This window comes from Petaurus breviceps, unplaced genomic scaffold (assembly GCF_028583685.1).
Source record: "Petaurus breviceps papuanus isolate PSGF00001 unplaced genomic scaffold, PetGlider_PUasm1.0 181, whole genome shotgun sequence".
Classification (NCBI taxonomy): Eukaryota; Metazoa; Chordata; class Mammalia; order Diprotodontia; family Petauridae; genus Petaurus; species Petaurus breviceps.
This window is the reverse complement of record NW_027185784.1, coordinates 17,152,951-17,171,537: the sequence shown is the minus strand read 5'-3', so window position 1 is coordinate 17,171,537 and position 18,587 is coordinate 17,152,951. Positions and strand designations below refer to the sequence as shown.

At 39.7% G+C, this 18,587-nt stretch overlaps 1 protein-coding gene across 3 annotated transcripts in view; it reads right to left on the bottom strand.

The window, feature by feature from the left end:
• Positions 1-18,587, bottom strand: part of EXOC4 (exocyst complex component 4) — a 1,166,755-nt gene that overhangs the window by 114,334 nt on the left and 1,033,834 nt on the right. For 2 of the 3 annotated variants that reach the window (XM_069087253.1, XM_069087254.1), the window contains one exon: positions 12,187-12,365. In XM_069087253.1, coding sequence (XP_068943354.1) covers positions 12,187-12,365 — 179 coding nt within the window. Of the gene's footprint in view, positions 1-5,075; positions 5,129-12,186; positions 12,366-18,587 lie in introns of those variants that run through there. The other variant, XM_069087255.1, reaches the window with a different exon arrangement.

The window sequence follows — 18,587 nt, the reverse complement described above, 5'->3', positions numbered from 1 at the left end:
GGGACAATATGTGCACATACCCTGCGGGTGAACCTCCACATTCATTACGGGCAGACTGCATGGAAACAATCTTTGTTCACTGATGATTAGTTAAGCTATCCAAGATGGTGCATGCAGAACAACTTTCTAGGTTCAGTTCTATAGCAACCAACTTCGAATTTTAAACAAAAAATCCTATCAGTGATATTCTCCTAAAGTGAAGGTGAGAATGTTGGGAATATGGCAAATAATAAAGAGAAGGCATTGCTTCAGACAAACAAAAGCAGAAATGATTGTAGCTTGGCATGTACCTCTTACGTTGAAACTTGAGGTGTAAGAGTCTTGTATTTTTGCCCAGAGCAATATGAATAGTGATAATGATGATGATGATAGGTCAGATTGATAGGAACTTTATTATGAAGAGCTTTCACTTGTAACAATAGCCCTCCGTTAAGTAGGAAGAGAATTAAACTCAGTAAACATTATTAAGCAGCTACTAGGTACCAAGTATGGTATTAGGCCTCAGAGAAGACAAAAACAAAGCAGTCTTTGACCTCAAGAAGCTTACATTCTTTTGGGGGTAGAGTGGGAATGTACATAAAGAAAAATACAAAATAGATACAAAGCAACATCCAGAGATGGAGAAAAGGAGAGATTAGGCTATGCTTCCTGAGTGGGATATTAAAGAAATCTTCATACCCAAGAGGCTCAGGGGAGCAGGGAGTGTTTTCTAAGACAGCCTATCCAAAGGCAGACTTAGGAGATGGAATATCACTTACAAGAAACAGTCATTAGGCCAACTGATTGGAAAGAGGAGCACAGGAAGGAAAGTCATGTGTAATAATCCCAGAAAGGTAGGCTAGAGTCAGAATCAAATGACTTTGAAAACCAAATGGAGAAATTAGTATTTGATCTTAGAGAAGAGGGAGCCACTGGAGATTCCTGAAGGGAGTGATATGGTTGTGTTGAGGTTTAGGGTACAAATGATGAGGTGCAAGGTGTGTGTGTGATGGGGTCATCTCCAAAGAATTCACTCAGGCTATCTCCAAATCAAGTGAAGCCATTTATTCCGGGTAACACATCATGCAGGATCCTTCTTAAGGGAGGTCACAGCCCCTCAAGGGAGGCAGCCTCCAAGAGGGGCACCCCCTAAGGAAGAAGGCCGCTTCAGGGAAACAGTTCCTTAAGGGAGACACCTACTAGCCAGGAGAAGCTAGGATTCTCATAGAGGAAAACCTCTGTGGACAGGGAGATGAGGTAATCAGGGACATGTAGGCAAGGGGGCAGTGGCTCAGTTTTACATATATCTAGGCACGACATTACTCCATTGTTCAGTTCATTTGCTCAGTGCAGAGGGGGTTAATTTCACTGACTAGCCTATTTGAATCTCATTATTTCCAGAAAGGCTTCAGCTAATCCCATCATCTCCCTCAAATTTGGGTCATGAATTCCTCATCAGCTGTCCAGTGGAGGGTAGCCACCCCGAAGCAGGGAATGGTTTAGTCTCCTCTTTGTAGCCATAGCACCAACACAGTGCTAGGCACATAGCAGGCACTAACTATTTGTTGAATGTGCTTTAGGAATATTGATTTGATAGCTATATGGCAAATGAATTAGGAGGCTATTTCCCTAGTCCAGGTGAGAAGCGATGAGGGCCCAAATTAGTGTGGCAGCCACATGAGTGGAGAGGAGATGAATGTGAGAGGTATTGTGGATGTCCAATCCACAATAGTTGGCAACTGTTTGAGAACAAGGGGTGAGGAAAAGGGAAAAGTGGAGAATGAGTATGAGACAGTGAAGCTGAATGACCAGAAGGATGGTGGTGCTAGAACAGAAATAGGGAAGTTAGGAAGAGGGGAGGGTTTGGGAAGAATGATAAACTGGAGTCAAAAGTAGCCAAATCCTGGTTCTTTAATTTCCCAATTTTGTGAGCTTGGACAAATCACTTATTCTCTCTCAGTCTATTCTCATCTCAGAAGAAGAAACTGAGGCTCAGGTGAAGGGACTTTCCCAGCATCATAGAACTAGAGTAAATGGCGGAGTTGGGATGTAAAGGCAGATAAACTTTGGACTTGGAAAGCCAATGCTACTTCTGCAATGTGATTCTGACTCATGGTGTTTAAGAGACGCTGGAGGTGAGGATTTCTCCAGCTGCAGCTGGAGCTGAGGACTTCCTCAATATGCTAAACATGTCCCTTACATTGACTGTGTCTAATTCTTCTACACACGGACATTTTATTTGCAGCCATATCATTTTCTCATCATATTGCAAACATATGGGGGACTCTACCTAACAAACCTCTTTATCTTTTGTGGCAAAACAAGGCAAAGGCACATCTCTAGGGGTTCTTAGTCTCACTGTCTGCTGGATGATCTTGGGTTCTAGCTTTGCTGGTAGCCATCTGGATGCAAAGGGTAAAAATGAGGGAAATTTTTCTTATGAAAATTCATGCTCCCTATTCCTAATAACTCTCCTTCTCCTTCACTCCTAGACCACATTCTTTCTCTAGCTTCTCTAGCACTTATCCCTCTGACTTATCCACAGAGCCTAGAAATATGGTTTCAGGATAGAATGAAACTTCACTATAGTATCAGGAAATTTTAAGATAGGAGTTCTATGAAGAATGATTATTATACAAGTTACTCTTTCACATTTATTATTTAGCTAATCTGATTTTTCAAAGTACATACAGGGCCTCTTTTGGTGATGGTTCTAATTTAATATCAACAGTCCTTTCTCAGCACCCCCCAATTATCACTACTTGACAGTCCTTGAAGTTTTGTCTGTTTGGGTGCAAACTTTCCCTCCCTCCCCTGGTTTCTGCTTCACACTCAGCTGTCATCATGGTGATGCTCCTCATTAACTTTACAAACACTCCTGGCTCTTCCACTAGAAAATCTTAACTTCCAATGATTTCCTCTGCTCAATGGGAGTCTCTCCCCCTTCAACCCATCATCTTGGATCCCTACCTTACTTTCTTCTCTTCCTCCTTTCACTGTATACTTCATCAGAGCACCTTGGTGCCAATAGATACTATCATCTTTTAAAAAAAATTATCTTCTTCATGATTATAATTAATCTACACTTTAAAAGCCTTCTTTACATTTTAAAATATTTAAGACCCTGAATTTTATAGACAGTCTTAGTTTGGGACATTTCTCTAAAGCTCATTTCTCATCTTTTGGGGGGAAATTGATGAGATAATATTGTTTTAAAATAGAAGGGGCATGCATGGTGTAACATTGCAAAAGTGTACGATGATAATGTTGAAGGGCTTGTGTTTGAATATTTTGGATATAGCATGAAAACAGATTTTGGTGACTAGTGGGGGCTGAGTCCTTGTCCTATAGTTTCACAAACACATTCAATCTCACTCTCACAGACAGACACCTGTAGAGATAGCCTCATCTATATTCACATAGGCATAAATCTGCAGAAGACACAGAGACATTCATATGTTCTTTAGTGGACACGGTCACAATCACCCTGGTGATGATGATGATGACGATGATGATGATAGCAGCTGCCATCTTAATAGACATTTAAGGTTTATAAAATGCTTCACAGAGATCATCTCATTTGCTCTTTTTTTTTGTTTTAAGCAATCGGGGTTAAGTAACTTGCTCAAGGTTACAAGGCCAGTTATTTCTGGGTGTGGTGCTGAGTGTCTGAGCCGGGGATTCGATCTCCAGGTCTTCTCAACACTGGAGCCGGTGCTCTTACTCGCTGTGCTACCTGGTCGCCCCCATCTCATTTGCTCTTGAAGATGATACAAGAACATGGAGACATAAATAAAATCAATAGTGAGCCATGTAGGAGACAAAAGAGGATTGAAAGTGTTGTAAAGTGTTGAAGTTGTAGACAGCTAGGCTAGAGTGCTGGGCCTGGAGTCAGGAAGGCCTGAGTTCAAATATGGCCTTGAACACTCACAAGCTGTGTGACCCTGGGCAAGTCACTTGACCTTTATTTGCCTTAATTCACTGGAGAAGGAAATGGCAAACCACTCCAGTATCTTTGCTAAGAAAACCCCTACAGAGTCACAAAGACTCAAACACAACTGAACATTTGATCTACTACAACAAAAACAAATATTAAATTATGATGAGGCATCTAAGTGACTCTGTGAATAGAGCACTGCATCTGGCGTCAGGAAGGCCTTGAGTTCAAATCTAGCCTTACTCACTAGCCATATAACCCTGGGCAAGTTACTTAGCCTCTGTTTGCTTAATCCATTGAAAAAGAAATAGCAAATCACTCCAGTATCTTTGCCAAGAAAATCCCGTATGGGGTCACGAATAGTTGGACGTGACTGAACAACAACAGCAGCAACATGTTACAGAGGGAAGAAAAACAAAAGCATGGAAAAATACAACTTCAAACCTAATTATAGACAGCTGGGTGGTGCAGTGGATAGAGTGCTGGGCTCAGGGTCAGGAAGACCTAAGCTCAAATTCAGCCTCAGAAACATCCTAGCTGTGTGACTTTGGGCAAGTAACTTAACCTCTCTGTTTGCCTATGGATTTGGTGATCCACTGGAGAAAGAAATGGCAAACCACTCTGATATCGTTGTCAAGAAAACCCCATGGATGGTACTGGTATGCTGTGGTTCACAGGATCATGAAGAGTCACTGAATGAACAACAACGAAGTGCTGAAAGTATAAAGTGGCTGAAGGAGATGGCAACCTAGAACTTAGGAAGACTCCGTTAGGAGGAATTGGTTGGTCCAAGGTGTAGAAGCCAGGGTGTTTGGGCACACACACAGAACACTTTTCTATGGCAAAAAACAGAGAAGTTTAAGACTCAAAGTCAGAAAAATCCGTTCACGTCCAGCTGAGGCTTAGCTGATAATCAGTAATAATGTCAGCCAAGGAGAAGGAAATAGAGGACCCCAGATGTTTCTACTCAGAAAACTAACAAGAGAATAACCATTATTTCTGTTGTCAGTGGCAACAACATTTTTATAAGAGTGCTCAGAATGGTCAGCACACAGAATGCAGGAATACCACACATTCATTCTTCCTTAATATACATTTCATTGAGGTTTTATATTTGAACAAACTTCAATTAAGCCTGAAGAATAATAAGGATGAATCTTCATAAAATTACCACTCAGTGCTTCTTTCCCCCACAAAATAATACGATTAGCTCTGAAAGGAAAGACAACATAGATATATATTTGGACTTCTGAAAAGCATTTGATAAAGACTCATAAAAATTTACAAGTAAAATTGGTTCCAATTAGCTTGGATGAGGACAAAGTCATTCAGTTTGACAATGGGCTGAAAACTCATAAACAAAAGTATAAGGCTAAATGGTGATTTTCTCAGCAAGCAGAAAGATAATGGAATTAACAGATGACACTGAATTAGAAGGTATCGCCAAAAGCAGTAAGAACAGGGAAATAATAAAACCAGACCTTGAGAGGTTAGGCATAAGAAGAGGAAACTGCTAAATGAGTTAGCTTGAGAAAATGAAAAAGAATAGAATAGAAAATGATTAAAGGCACAGAAAACCTAACTTAGGAAAGAAGATTACAGAAACTAAATATGTACAGCTAGGCTAAGGAATGACTAAAGAGGATCTGATAATAATCTACAAATATTTGAAACTTGTAAATACCTGAGCAGGAAAGGAATTACCATATCGGGGGCTTTAATTAATAATAATCAAATGGAATTAGGAGAGGGAAAATTTTGTCTAATGGTTCAGGAAAAACACAAAGCTGAAACTGGGTAATATCTCCCGGGATCTTGGTTAGGCAAGTTATTACTATCAATTGTGCAGCTATGTAGAAGCACATCAATAGGTTTGCATTTTAGAATTCATCCATCATTAAAACACAACAAAAGCTCTGACACTGAATTCTAAGGTGAAGTTCACACTTTATCTTTTAGGAAACTTGAGGTCAGATGAAATAGGAAGTCATATAGAGTCTTGATCAGGAATGACCAGACCAGTTGGGTCTTTTCTATCTCTAATTTCTAGGGTGATATTTTGTAGAAAGTTTCACTTTCACCTAATTGGTTTGGCATTCTCAGATCTTTAACATCAAGAGAGACTTTAAGCCTAACTGATAACAGGTTGGGAAGGGGTAAGAAGTCATTTTACTTTTAATCTGATTCCAGTGAGAATAAATCTAGGCAGTACCAGGCAATGGTGGGTTATCATTCCTGTGTGGCTTTCTAAATTTCCAGCCAGAGTTAGAAAAAGATTTGGGTTATTAGAATATAGTTCTCTCATTTTACAAATGAAAAAAAATGGAGGGAGGTGAGATGTGACTTGTCCAATTTCATTCAATTGGTTAGGGCAGGTCAGGGAGGAGGGAGATGTGTGAAGGGAGAAAGAGACAGTCAAAAACAGGATCAGAATTTAAAATCCCCTAGGGTCCCAACCCAGGGCTCTTTTCATTACACCATTTTAACATTTTTGTGCCCTGTGTGTAAAATAGGGGAGACAATACTAATCTACTCCTCCAAGAATGGAGAAACAAGAAGTAAAATAACTACAAAGCAATTTCCAATTATAAAGAAATATAAGAAGGCAAAAAGCTAGATCATTTTGGAGGCTATAAAGTGACATATCCCAGTAAAAGTTTAACTTTTCAAATTAGCTGCTGATTTATAATTCTGTGTAAAAACCTAATGGAAACTGGCTAAAATTTCATAGCATTTTGATTTAAGAAAACAACAGGCACAGTTCTTTTTATATTAATTTGGCTATATCTGAAAGTACTAGGGTAAGGCTGACTTTATTAGTGCTTTCTCAGAGAATATGACTACCAAGAGGCAGAATTGTGGGATGAGGTAGGAGCAGCTGCTGGTGCTGTAAGGAATGATAATATCGATCTACAAGAGATGAAAGGTCATTCAGTTAAGGGTCAGGTGAAGAAGAGATGTACAGATTTATTAGGTGACTCCCTGCTGAGGGGTAATGAGGTAGCTGTTTGTTGATTTGATAATTGCAATAGAGAGAGTTGGCAATAGAGAGAGCTCTGCAGTCTTCTCAGGGCATCTGTCCAGGATATGAGAAAGAACCTCCCCAAGTTTGTCAGTTCTGATGAATACTACCTACTCCTTGTGACTCACTTGGGCATAACAGATACTAGCAGAAGAAATCTAGCAAGCATGACAAAGGTTATGATGTTGTGGACAAGAACCTGAGGCCCTCAGGGACATAGATATGTTCTTATCAGTGATGGTGATTGAAGACAAGGACTTCAGAAGAGAATGGAAGATTCATTAAATGAAGTGTTGGCAAAGAAGTACAAGATGGTGGAAGCTAAATAGGCAAGAGTTTCTGTGAAAAATAGATGTGGGAGTTTTAGCAGACTGCAAGCTCAATGAGTCAGTGGTGCATGTGATAGGGCAAACAAAAAAGTTAACATCATTTTGGACCGCATTAAGGGGAGGATAGTTTCCACAAACAAGGACATGACAGCTGCACTGTACTCTGCCTTCATTCCATGCTCAGTACTGGGTGCCACAGTTCAGGAAGACACTGATAACTGGAGGGTATCCACAGGAGGGCGAGTAGGACAGTGAAGAGCTTTGAGGTTCATGAAGGAACCGTGAAGAGGAGAAGACTCAAGGGGAACTGGAAAGCTGATTTCAAACATCTGAAAGGCTGTTACATAGAGTCGAGACCAGACTTGTTGTATCTGGCCCCAGAGGATACAGCTAAGAGCAATGGTGAAGTTACTTCCTAATAATCAGAGTGTTTCCAAGTGGCATGGGCTGCCTTGGTAGGTGATGAGCTCCTATTCACTGAAATTTTTCAAGTAAAGGCTGGGTGAGTGAGTACTTGACTATACTGAAGACAGGATTCTTTTTCAAGTATAGGTTGGACTACATGGCCCCTGAAATCTCTTTCCAACCCTGAGATTCTAGGACTCAAAGAAGAATTTTCAGACTTAAAATAAATTATAATAGGGAGAAGACTCATCAGTTGTTTTCCATTTCTGAAGAAGACTAAATAGGTTTAAGCATGAAGTACGAAGGCACTAGTCATAAAGAAATTATAAAGATAACCTTCTAGATGGTGAGAAAGATTAAACATCAGAATAGTCTGTCGAGGAAGATTATAGAATCCCTACTCTTGATGAGCTTTAAATAAATTATCCAAAACAGATCTGTAGTAAGTATGGCCCTGCCTGAAGAAGAAAGTTGGACTAGATGAATTCAATATTGCTTTCAGGAACAGGTTCCTTTGACGTCCATTTTTAAGCAAGTGAAAGCCTTTAAATAAAAGTCTAACATAAAACAGAAATTTTAAAAATGTGAAAATTTTTTACTGGAAGGTGCTCTCCCAACTTATTTCTATGCAGGTCACATTTATGCTCTTGAAAAAATTCCTAATGAAAAACATTAAGTTCAGTGTATTTTCCAGGAGTTCTTAAAAAGTATAATACAGAATTATCTGTTTCCTTCCCAACAAATTTATATACTTCCTAAGGGGAAAAATATTGCATAACTTTGAGTTTTACTTGACTACCTTACATGAATATAGCATGACTGGTAGGCACTTTTCTGATCATCAAGGCCCCAGGACTTTTCACCTTCTTGGTGTTATGGGCCCCTTTGAGAGTCTAGGGAAGCCTATGGATGCTTTCTATGAAGAATGTTTTTAAATGCATCAAATAAAACATAAAGGGTTACAAATAAAACCAACTATATTGCAATACAGTCATCTCAATTAAAAAAAAAATCTAGAGACACCAGCTTAAGAACTCTTGATTTAGGGGCGGCTAGGTGGCGCAGTGAGTAAAGTGCTGGCCCTGGAGTCGGGAGGACCCGAGTTTGGTTCCATCCTGAGCCACTGAACACCCACACAAAAATACTAGCCCTGTAACCTTGGGCAAGTTACTTAACCCCAAATTGCCCTCCAAGAGGCAAAAAAAAAAAAGAACTCGATTTGGGCAGTCTCTGATTCTATACATGTGTGTACATACAGACACATACATACATTCGCACACAGAATTAAAAGCATGTAAATATATTAATAGAGGAAACCAGGGAAACAACTTAGTCTATGAGTTCATATGAGATGTTCTACAAAATGTGGCCCAGGAATTGGTAGACTTTTGGTATGGCTCACACAGTTGTATTCAACTCAAGAAGGAACCATCCAGGAGAGTCAGAATGAAGGAAATAAAGTATAATTATGGACTACTGGTAAGGACAAAAAGTTTGAAAGGTGAGTTGGATTTGGATAGATTGGACCTTAAGTATGAAGGAAATATACAAATAAAATAAAATGAGTATATATTAAAATTCAGTCTGCTACTGAATGATTTAGCAGGCAATATCTAAGAAAAGGTAGTCTACTCTATCTCCTGCTCAAGGCAAAGTCTATACTTGGTCCAGGTTAACATGAAATGTGTCAGGTAAGTAAGAATCCTTTCAGTCCTGAAGGGTGGTTTGACTAGGATGAAAGTATGGTCATAATGTGGCATAATATGGTCTCCTACTGGAGTCACACCCATATAGAATTGTCATGGAATCACAGATTTAATGCTGGAGAGGACTGGAGTGGTTATCAAGTCCTATCTTCTCTGAGTCAGAGAGGTTCAAGTCATTTGCCCAAGGTTACAGAGCAAGAAGAAAAGACTGGCTTCAGATTCATGTCCTTGGGAGTCCACATCCATTGCTCTTTTCTACCTATAAACTGCTAGGATGCCAAAGGATACAGGAGAAGGCATGGGCTGGACTTGTGAGCATGATACACCAGATCACCTGAAGCTCTGGTTTAGCAAAGACAATAAAAGAAGTGATTACAGTTCACTTGGGGTGTTCCACAGTGAACATCAGAATGATGACAGTTACTTAAATCACTCACTGGGTGGAATAATTACCTTGAAACGAACAACTGAGAGCATACTACTTATATTATGAGATGGAATTGAGCACATCAGAAGTGTTAACAGGTATGGTAGAATAGGTCTCTGTCAGAATCACGCAGGTGATTAAAGACATGAATTGGACATCTACTGCACCAGGGTGCTCTTACTGACATGAAGACAACAGGCAAAATTGTGCAATTACAAAGTTGAGCATTAGCTCAGAGAGCATCTCTTGGCATTTGAAAACAGTTGATTCTAGGTTAGCATGTGTGAATCACTCAGCAGTTAACTGTTATCTATTAGATTGCTTTGTGGAGCAGTTTTAGTCCAGAACCCATCAAATTTGGAATGCTATATTATTGGAAATGCTAGGTAATTGTCTCCTTGGGGCAGAAGGCCTACAGATGAGATGGGCTCTTACAATTACTGGATGTTAAAACACCCAAGTAGCCCTAGCATTGAAGCAGGAGAGATGACAGGGAGGCTGACATTAAGTGTTTATTTCACAATTAATAAAGGGCCACAGGGCCTTTTCTGAAATTTGTACTTGGATGTCTAGATTTAACTCTTTGCTATACTGCAATATAGTTCCCAATATAATAGAATCATAAAGCAGTCCTTGAGAAGTCATCTAGCAAACATCCAGCTTTTAAGCAATACTTTCGGACAACCTGAAATAGATGTGTCTTCTTTTCTTAAGGGTCATGCAGGGAAGATTATATGATTTCCTTCGGAAGTTGTTTTTAGAATCTCATAGCCTTGGAAATGTCATCTCTCATGCATCTTTCTTCTACTGAAATTTAAGCCATTTTCTCTGGTCTGTCTGGCATTCCACACTGAAGAAGTGTAGAGCTGCAGGCCTAAAGATTAGAGATAACTGGCTCTCAGAAAGTATCCCATTCTGAGAAATCTATTGCTATCACAGCCCAGGAATTCTTTTCCCCTGGTCAGCTTCCATGACTATCTCATTGAAAGGAGGAAACTCTTCAACTACGGCTAATCAACTGGCCATAATTTCAAAGGAAAGTTGTAAGTGACTAGGCAACTGTGTTATAGTAAAAGACTGTTGTCTCTTGAGTCAGAAACCTGGTGCTTTACTCCTAAATCTACCAACTTCCTGGCTACGACAGTGATACCTTTACTATTCACCTAACAGTTGTTAACAGAATTTGAAAGATATACAGGACGACTAGGTGGGGCAGTGAATAGAGAGAGCACTGGCCCTGGAGTCAGGAGGACCTGAGTTCAAATCCGACCTCAGTCACTTAACATGTACTAGCCATGTGACCTTGGGCAAGTCACTTAACCCCAACTGCCCTGCCTTCCCCCCTCCAAAAAAGAAAAAAAAAACAAGATATACACAAAGTACTTTGTGAATTGCTAAAGTCTATAAGATGTCAGCTATTATTACAATGTTACTAGTAGGATAATTTACTATGAAACCTATATTCTAAGGAAATAGCAAGATATAACCAAAACATTTTACTTCTAACACTGTTTTAACAGTTTATCCTAATATTCACCTCAGAACCTACTTTCTTTGTCTCCTCTGTTTCCCCTTGATTTCTCTCTCTTCTCTCTAAGGAACAACCTTGTGGTTATCTTCTTTGGTTAACTCCTTCATTCCTTGTCCACAATTACTTTTTATCCTTATTTTCCAATTTCATTTCTCTTTCCTTCTAGATTCCCCCCCCCCAGTTTTTTCCAATTTATTACTTTCTATTAAGTACCTATTGCATTTATAATCCTATATTAAATGTTTATATATAGCACCTTTGCTCGAGTTTTTTTTTAAGTTATATTGGCAAGGATGAAGAATATAGTTTTCTACTCCTTAACAAGAATTTATTTCTTTGAGATGCTACATCCAGTACATATTTCTGAGGTTTAGTATAAAAGCTAGCTTAAAGCAGGTCTCCTTGGCTTTTCATGTTACATAAGGGAATAGGGAGATGAGTTATTTTCCTGAGATCACAAAGAAATCTGAGAACAGAGATAGAATTGTACTTCAATTCGACATTTATTAAGTGCCTATTATGTAGAAAGTACTATTTCTGTGTGTATGTACATAAAGATATATAGAGAAACAGACATCTAGATAGACATAGTGATAGATAGAGTGATTCAAAGTAATTTCAAGAGGGAGAGAGCACTAACACCTTGGAGGGAATCGAGAAAGGCTTCATGTAATGATATATGAGTTGCACTTTGAAGAAAGTTAGGAATTCTATGAAGTGGAGCCATTTCTAACAAACCACAGACCACTGGGCAGTGCAAGGTTACCTGCAATCAGCACATCTAAACGCAATTACCCTATTCAGCCTTTTAGCCATCCCCTAAATGAGACAACCTGCATTAGGCACTTACTTGGAGATGCTGAAAGATTGGAAAAAGCTGACTTTGTTCGTCCTGCCAACCACTCCAAGCTTTCATGCATGTTGGCCAGAGCCTTTAGGTCACTGACATCACGTAGGATCTCTTGTTGTGGGATTAATTTATCACCCAGGTTCCCAATGAGAACTTCAGACTCCTTGCCAAAGGCTGCCCTGCAACACAAATTGAAAACATACATCATGAAATAGTATGAGAATTTTAGAAATGGGGAAAGACCATTTAGTTCAAATTTAACGTGTAACTCTTACATCAGGACAGGAAAAGTTGCTATCATTCTCTTTCTACTATGTATTACTGCCTCCAATTTTCAACCACTAACTATTTCTGCTTAAAAGCTCTTGTTTGGTATTCAAATATTCAGAAATGCATGGTCCCAATAAGAAAATATCAGTTTGTGCCAAAGATCTGAGATAAATTGTAAGGCTGTCAGCAAAAACGGATTCAACTGAGATTGGGAACTGATCAGTTGATAAGGTCAGTTAATAAAGACAGTTGTTTTTCCTAATTGAAAGAAGACAGCCTTGAGAGATTTATACTGCTGCGTGTATGTTTCTATGCATGTGTGTATGGCTACACATATATGTGTGTATGTACATATACACACATATACATTTACATTGTCACCATCATCTTTCCCCCCCTCATTTATGCTGGAAAAGAAAATTACGAAAAAAAGAGAGTCATTTTCTTCTCACAAATGGGATAGAAATGGGCTATAATGACAAAACAGGGCATCCAGAGTTCAGTAAGAATAGTATGACAAATTCACAAATTCATATCTATCTATCTATCTATCTATCTATCTATCTGTCTGTCTGTCTGTCTGTCTGTCTGTCTGTCTGTCTATCTATCTATCTATCCATCCATCCTTTTTGTGATACAACAGTTAAAGGTTTCAGATGGCATGTCATTTCTCACCCAGCTGCCCTCCTCTGGACTTCTTCATCATGCCCCAGGAACCTGTTCATCCTGCAAGGTCATTTCAACTCTGAAATTCATACTTTTCTCTCCCCTAGGCAATGGTTAGGACCCTTGACAAGTTTTGCTAGAGGAGTATTTTTAAGTATCAGGATCCCCTATTAAATACAATCACAAGCATTTATTAAGTACTTACTACTGGGATTACAAAAGTGGAAGCAGTCCCTGCCCAAAGGTAACTACATTCTACAAGGAATGAGAAGAGGTGGGAAACAATCTATAAATGTGCAAGTACATACATAGTAATTTGAAGGAGACAACATTAACAATTAGGAACATTAGGAAAAGGCTTCCTACATGATGATCTGAATGGATTGAGCCTTGAAGAAAGAGGGAACTTCTAAAAGGTGAAGATGAAAAGGAAGGTGAGATGGCATGGAGGGAGGTAGCCTTTGGAAAGGTATGGAAGCAGGAGATGAAAAACTGAGTTTCAGGAATAGTGCACAGGACAGTTTGGCTCGAAGTAGGCTGTGTGAAGAAAAACATGAAATAAGACTGAAAAATTATGGAGTCAGATTGTGAAGATCTTTGAAAGTTAGCCTTGGTAGGTTGTGTTTTATCCCAGAAGCAATAGGGAGCTGCTGATGGTTCTCTAACAAGGAGAGTGACATGATCACACTTGTGTTTTAAGAAGAATTTTCTTACTTGCATGAAAAGACCGAAGGGAAGAGAGATGGGAATCAAGGAGCCCATTTAAAAGACTGTTTCAATAGCCTAGGCAAGAGACGTTAAAGGCCTGAACTAGGGTGGCTCCCATATGAATGGCAAGAAGGGGATGGATGAGGGTTACGTTATAGAAGACTTAGAAAATAAGGCGAGGAGTTGATTTTATTTCTGAGGTTGCAAATCTGAGGAACTATAGAGATGGTATCCTCATTAGAAATAGAGAAAGAAAAATGGAAAAGGATTAGGATTCATGGAGGAAATGAAGGTGATAATGAGATCTGTTTGGACATGGTAAATTTGAGATGTCCAAGGGATAACCAGTTGGAGCTATCCCTACTTTACAATGAAGAAAATGAGAACTGGAGAGATTAAATGATGTCTTATGAAATAAATGGCTGAGTAATGACTTAATGTTGTCTTCTGACCCTAAGTCCAATATTTTTTCAATTATACCATGCCATTAAGTTTCAATAGTCAAAAGCACCACAAATAAGAATAAAAGAAGTGTTCTTAAAGTAGAATAAGGAAATTCAAAGTTATATTAAGCAGTAGTAAATTAAAAGTGGTGTTAGAAAGGCAGCTAGTTGACAGAGTGGAATAGAGTATTAGGGTTGGAAAGACCTGAATTCAAATCCTACTTCAGACACTCTCTGTTTCATCATGAGCAAATCATCTACTCTCTCTATGCCTAATTTTTTCTTATTTGAAAAATGAGGAGGTTGAACACAATGGCCTCTTCTCTCTCTCCCAGTTTGATATAAATAATCCTATGATTTTTACCTAAGCATTTGTCTTTAAATCTTACATGTTGTACACTTCTTTAGGAGAGGCAGCATGGTATAATGAATAGTCAGCTTTAGAGTCAGAAAGATTCCAGTCCTGCTTCTGACACAAACTTGCTATAAGATACTGGGTCAGTCATTTAACCTCTTAGTGGTCAAGGCAATTCTTTAAGAAAATAAATTACAGATAAGTTGCACATATGCATCCAAAGAGGTAAGTTCAACACTAGGAATTACCTATATTAATGTAATCACAAGTCTTCACCCTCCTACTTCCACCCCAACCCTGCTTCCCCCTTTAAATATATACTTTCTTAAAAAATAATAATAATAACTGCCCTGATTATTAGGTATCCACATAGGGAGATATTCTAAATGGTTGGTCCATACATAGGTGGCCTATACCTCATACCTCATGTTCATGAAAGTTCTTCATGAACAGCTAGCCTTACCAACCCAAACTTAGAAATCCATGCCAGACATTCCAAAGCACTTCAAATTCTGGAGACTGCTCATTTTCAGCACAGACACTTTAATCTAAAAGAAGCTTTTCCTGGGTATTCATAAGCTTTCTTTGTTTGATACTTCTAGAGAAGCTTCCTGGGATCATGCTCAGCAAATTTCCCATCCCTCAACTGTAGTCCTTGAGCCCAGGAAATGGGTCTCCTCTCTCCCATTTTTGCTGTCATTCAGCCAAGTTGTAAAGAATTAGGTCTCTTACGCTATCCTCATGCTAATCGGTCCTTCTAGTTTCTTAGTCATTTCTGATAGATATAACACACAAAATACTTTTCATGTTTGACATCTGAAAGCTGCAATAAGGAGGTGAATGTCTTTGCAAATCAAGCCCAGGGTCATTTTTATGCATGTAGGGGGAATGCCAGGTGGAATGTGACAATCAAGATGAGTGTATTTATAGAAAATTTTAATCTGCTTGTGCAGCGATCTTCAAGCTTTTGGCATGTCTGTTGTGCATGCTTCAAGCACGGAATTCCTAGTCTGTGTTCCATTTGGCTTGCTAAAATTTGCTTAACCTCCTAAGCCTTAAGAGCCATAGACTGAGAAAATACAAAATGCCTCATGTTGAATATATAGTAGACATCTCATTTGACAGGAATCCTAATCACCCCTAACAACCTGGAAAGAGCACAGGAACCATGACATTGAGAATAATTGATCGACAGCTGTAGCCAGTAACTCAGAAAACCCATTCCTTCAAGGATCTGCATGTGTGCAAGGTTCTGGTGGCAGGGTCTTACACCCACAGAATTCTGAAATGGCTTACTTCATGTTGCTTCACTGCCAATTTTTTTTTAAAAGGAATTGCAGAACCTTGTAAATTCACACTTCAGGAGTCTACAAGATAGGAAAAGGCAATAAAAGCTCAGTGAGGGGAAGAGAATAGCTATTAATTCAGTACAATATTGGAAAGGTTCTGTGGTTGGACTGAAGGCAGAGATGGTAGGATATGTAGCTAAGGCCTGTGGAAGATGTGTTCATCAGTCCAGTGGAATGGTTGCATACTTCCCAAATGGCCAGCAGTCAGCATCTGAACCAATCTTACCTCCTTTTATGGGATATCTTCTGCTTATTACAAATGCATTTTATGAATGTTAACTATTTTTTGAGATAATGTGTACACATAAGTGTATACAGAAAATAAATATGCATTAAATTATATAAGATAAAATACACCGTTATCTCTGGGGCAGGCACTAGTAAGTGGAATGTTTAGGAAAGGTCTCAAATGGGTATCATGTGAGCAGAGTTTTGAAGAAAAACAAGAATTCTCAGAGGCAGAAGGGAAGAAAGTATGCATTCCATGCATGGGGAACAGCTTCAGTAAATGCACAGTGATGGGAGATGAACAGATGGGATGACAAACAGTACAAAGGCCAGTCTGGCTGGACCAAAGAGCTCATGAACAGGCTGGTAAGCTAGGCTGGAGATAGGTGGTGAGGGCTTTCAAATACAAAACAGAATCTGAATTTGATCATAGAGATAATATGGTGCCATTGGAATTTACTGAACAGGAAAATGACATGGCCAGACCTTTTAGGAATGTACTAGAGGAATATCACTTTGGCATCTGTGTGAAGGGCAAATTGGAGAGGAAGAAAGAAGCAAGGCAGACCAATTAGGAAGCCACAACAATAGTACCAAATGGGGTCACAGAGTTGGACTCAACTAAAATGAATGAACAACAACAGTAGTATAGGTGAGAGGCACTAAAGGTCTTGTGGAATTAGGGTGGTGGCTGTGAATGGAGAGGAAGGAACAGATATGAGAGATATTATGGAGGCAGAATCAATGAAACCTGACAATTTGTTGGCTATGCAGGATGAGAGGGAATGGGGAGATAAGGATGATTCTGAAGTTGTGAACATGTGATACTGGGAAGATGATGTTGCCCTTGGCAGAGGGAGGGGAAACCAGCAAAGGTGTGGGTTTTATTATTTATTTATTTATTTTTAAAGCAATTGGGGTTAAGTAACTTGCTCAAGGTTACACAGCCAATTATTTCTGGGTGTGGTGCTAAGTATCTGAGCCCAGATCCCCAGGTCATTCTGACTCTGGGGCTGGTGCTCTTACTCACTGTGCCACCTGGCCACCCCTAAGAAATTGGGGTTAAGTAACTTGCTCAAGGTTACACAGCCAGTTATTTTTGGGTGTGGTGCTGAGTATCTGAGCCCGGATTTGATCCAGGTCATCCCGACACTGGAGCCGGTGCTCTTACTCGCTGAACCACCTGGCCGCCCCTAAGCAATTGGGGTTAAGTAACTTGCTTAAGGTTACATGGCCAGGTGTTTCTGGGTGGGTGCTAAGTGTCTGAGCCTGGATTCAATCCCAGGTCATCCCGACTCTGGGGCTGGTGCTTTTTACTCACAGTACTATCTGGCCGCCCCAAAGGTGTGGGTTTTAGAGGAAAGATCACGAACTCTGTTTTGGGGCTCTGCTTTGGGCCTGAGGTGCCTGCACAATATTTGGTTGATAATATCCACTAGGTAGTTGGTGATGTGGCAACAGGGGAGAGAAGGGAGGCTGGATGGATAGATTTAGCAGTCATTTTCAGAGAGATGATGAGTTTAATAACTGAAAGGAGCTGAATGAGATTATTGAGAGAAATATAAAGAAAAAAAGGCCTAAGGATAAAGCCCGGTGGGACATTCACAATTAGAATTTGGAAATATGGAAAGTGGCTCTAGGTGGAGCAGTGGATAGAGCACTGGGCTCATCTTCCTGAATTCAAATCCAGTCTAAGATACTTATTAGCTATATGACCCTGGGCAAGTCACTTAACCCTCAGTTTGCCTCAGTTTCCTCATCTGTAAAATGAGCTGGAGGAGGAAATAGCAAACCGCTCCAGTATCTTTGCTAGGAAAACTCAAGTGGCAGCTAGGTAGCACAGTGGATAGAGCAACGGCTTTGGAATCAGGAGGACCTGAGTTTAAATCTGTCCTTGGACACTTGACTTTTACTAGCTGTGTGACCCTGGGCAAATCACTTAACCCTGACTGCCTCGCAAAACACACACACACACACACACAGTCACGAAGAATCAGACATGACTGAAATGACTGAACAACAACAATAGCATAATGGTTTAGCAAAGACAATTGAGAAAGAGTTTTTAGTCAGGTAGGAAGAGAATCAGGAGAATAGTATCACAAAACCCATAGAGAAAAGGGTCAGTAGTAATAGTGTTAAATGCTTCAGAGAGGTCAAGAAGCATAATAATTAAGAAAGAGACATTGGGGGAGGCCAGGTGGCTCAGCAAGTAAGAGCACCAGCCCCAGTGTCGGGATGACCTGGATCAAATCTGGGCTCAGACACTCAGCACCACACTCAGAAAAACCTGGCCGTGTAACCTTGAGCAAGTTACTTAATCCCGATTGCTCAAAAAGAAAGAAAGAAAGAAAGAAAGAAAGAAAGAAAGAAAGAAAGAAA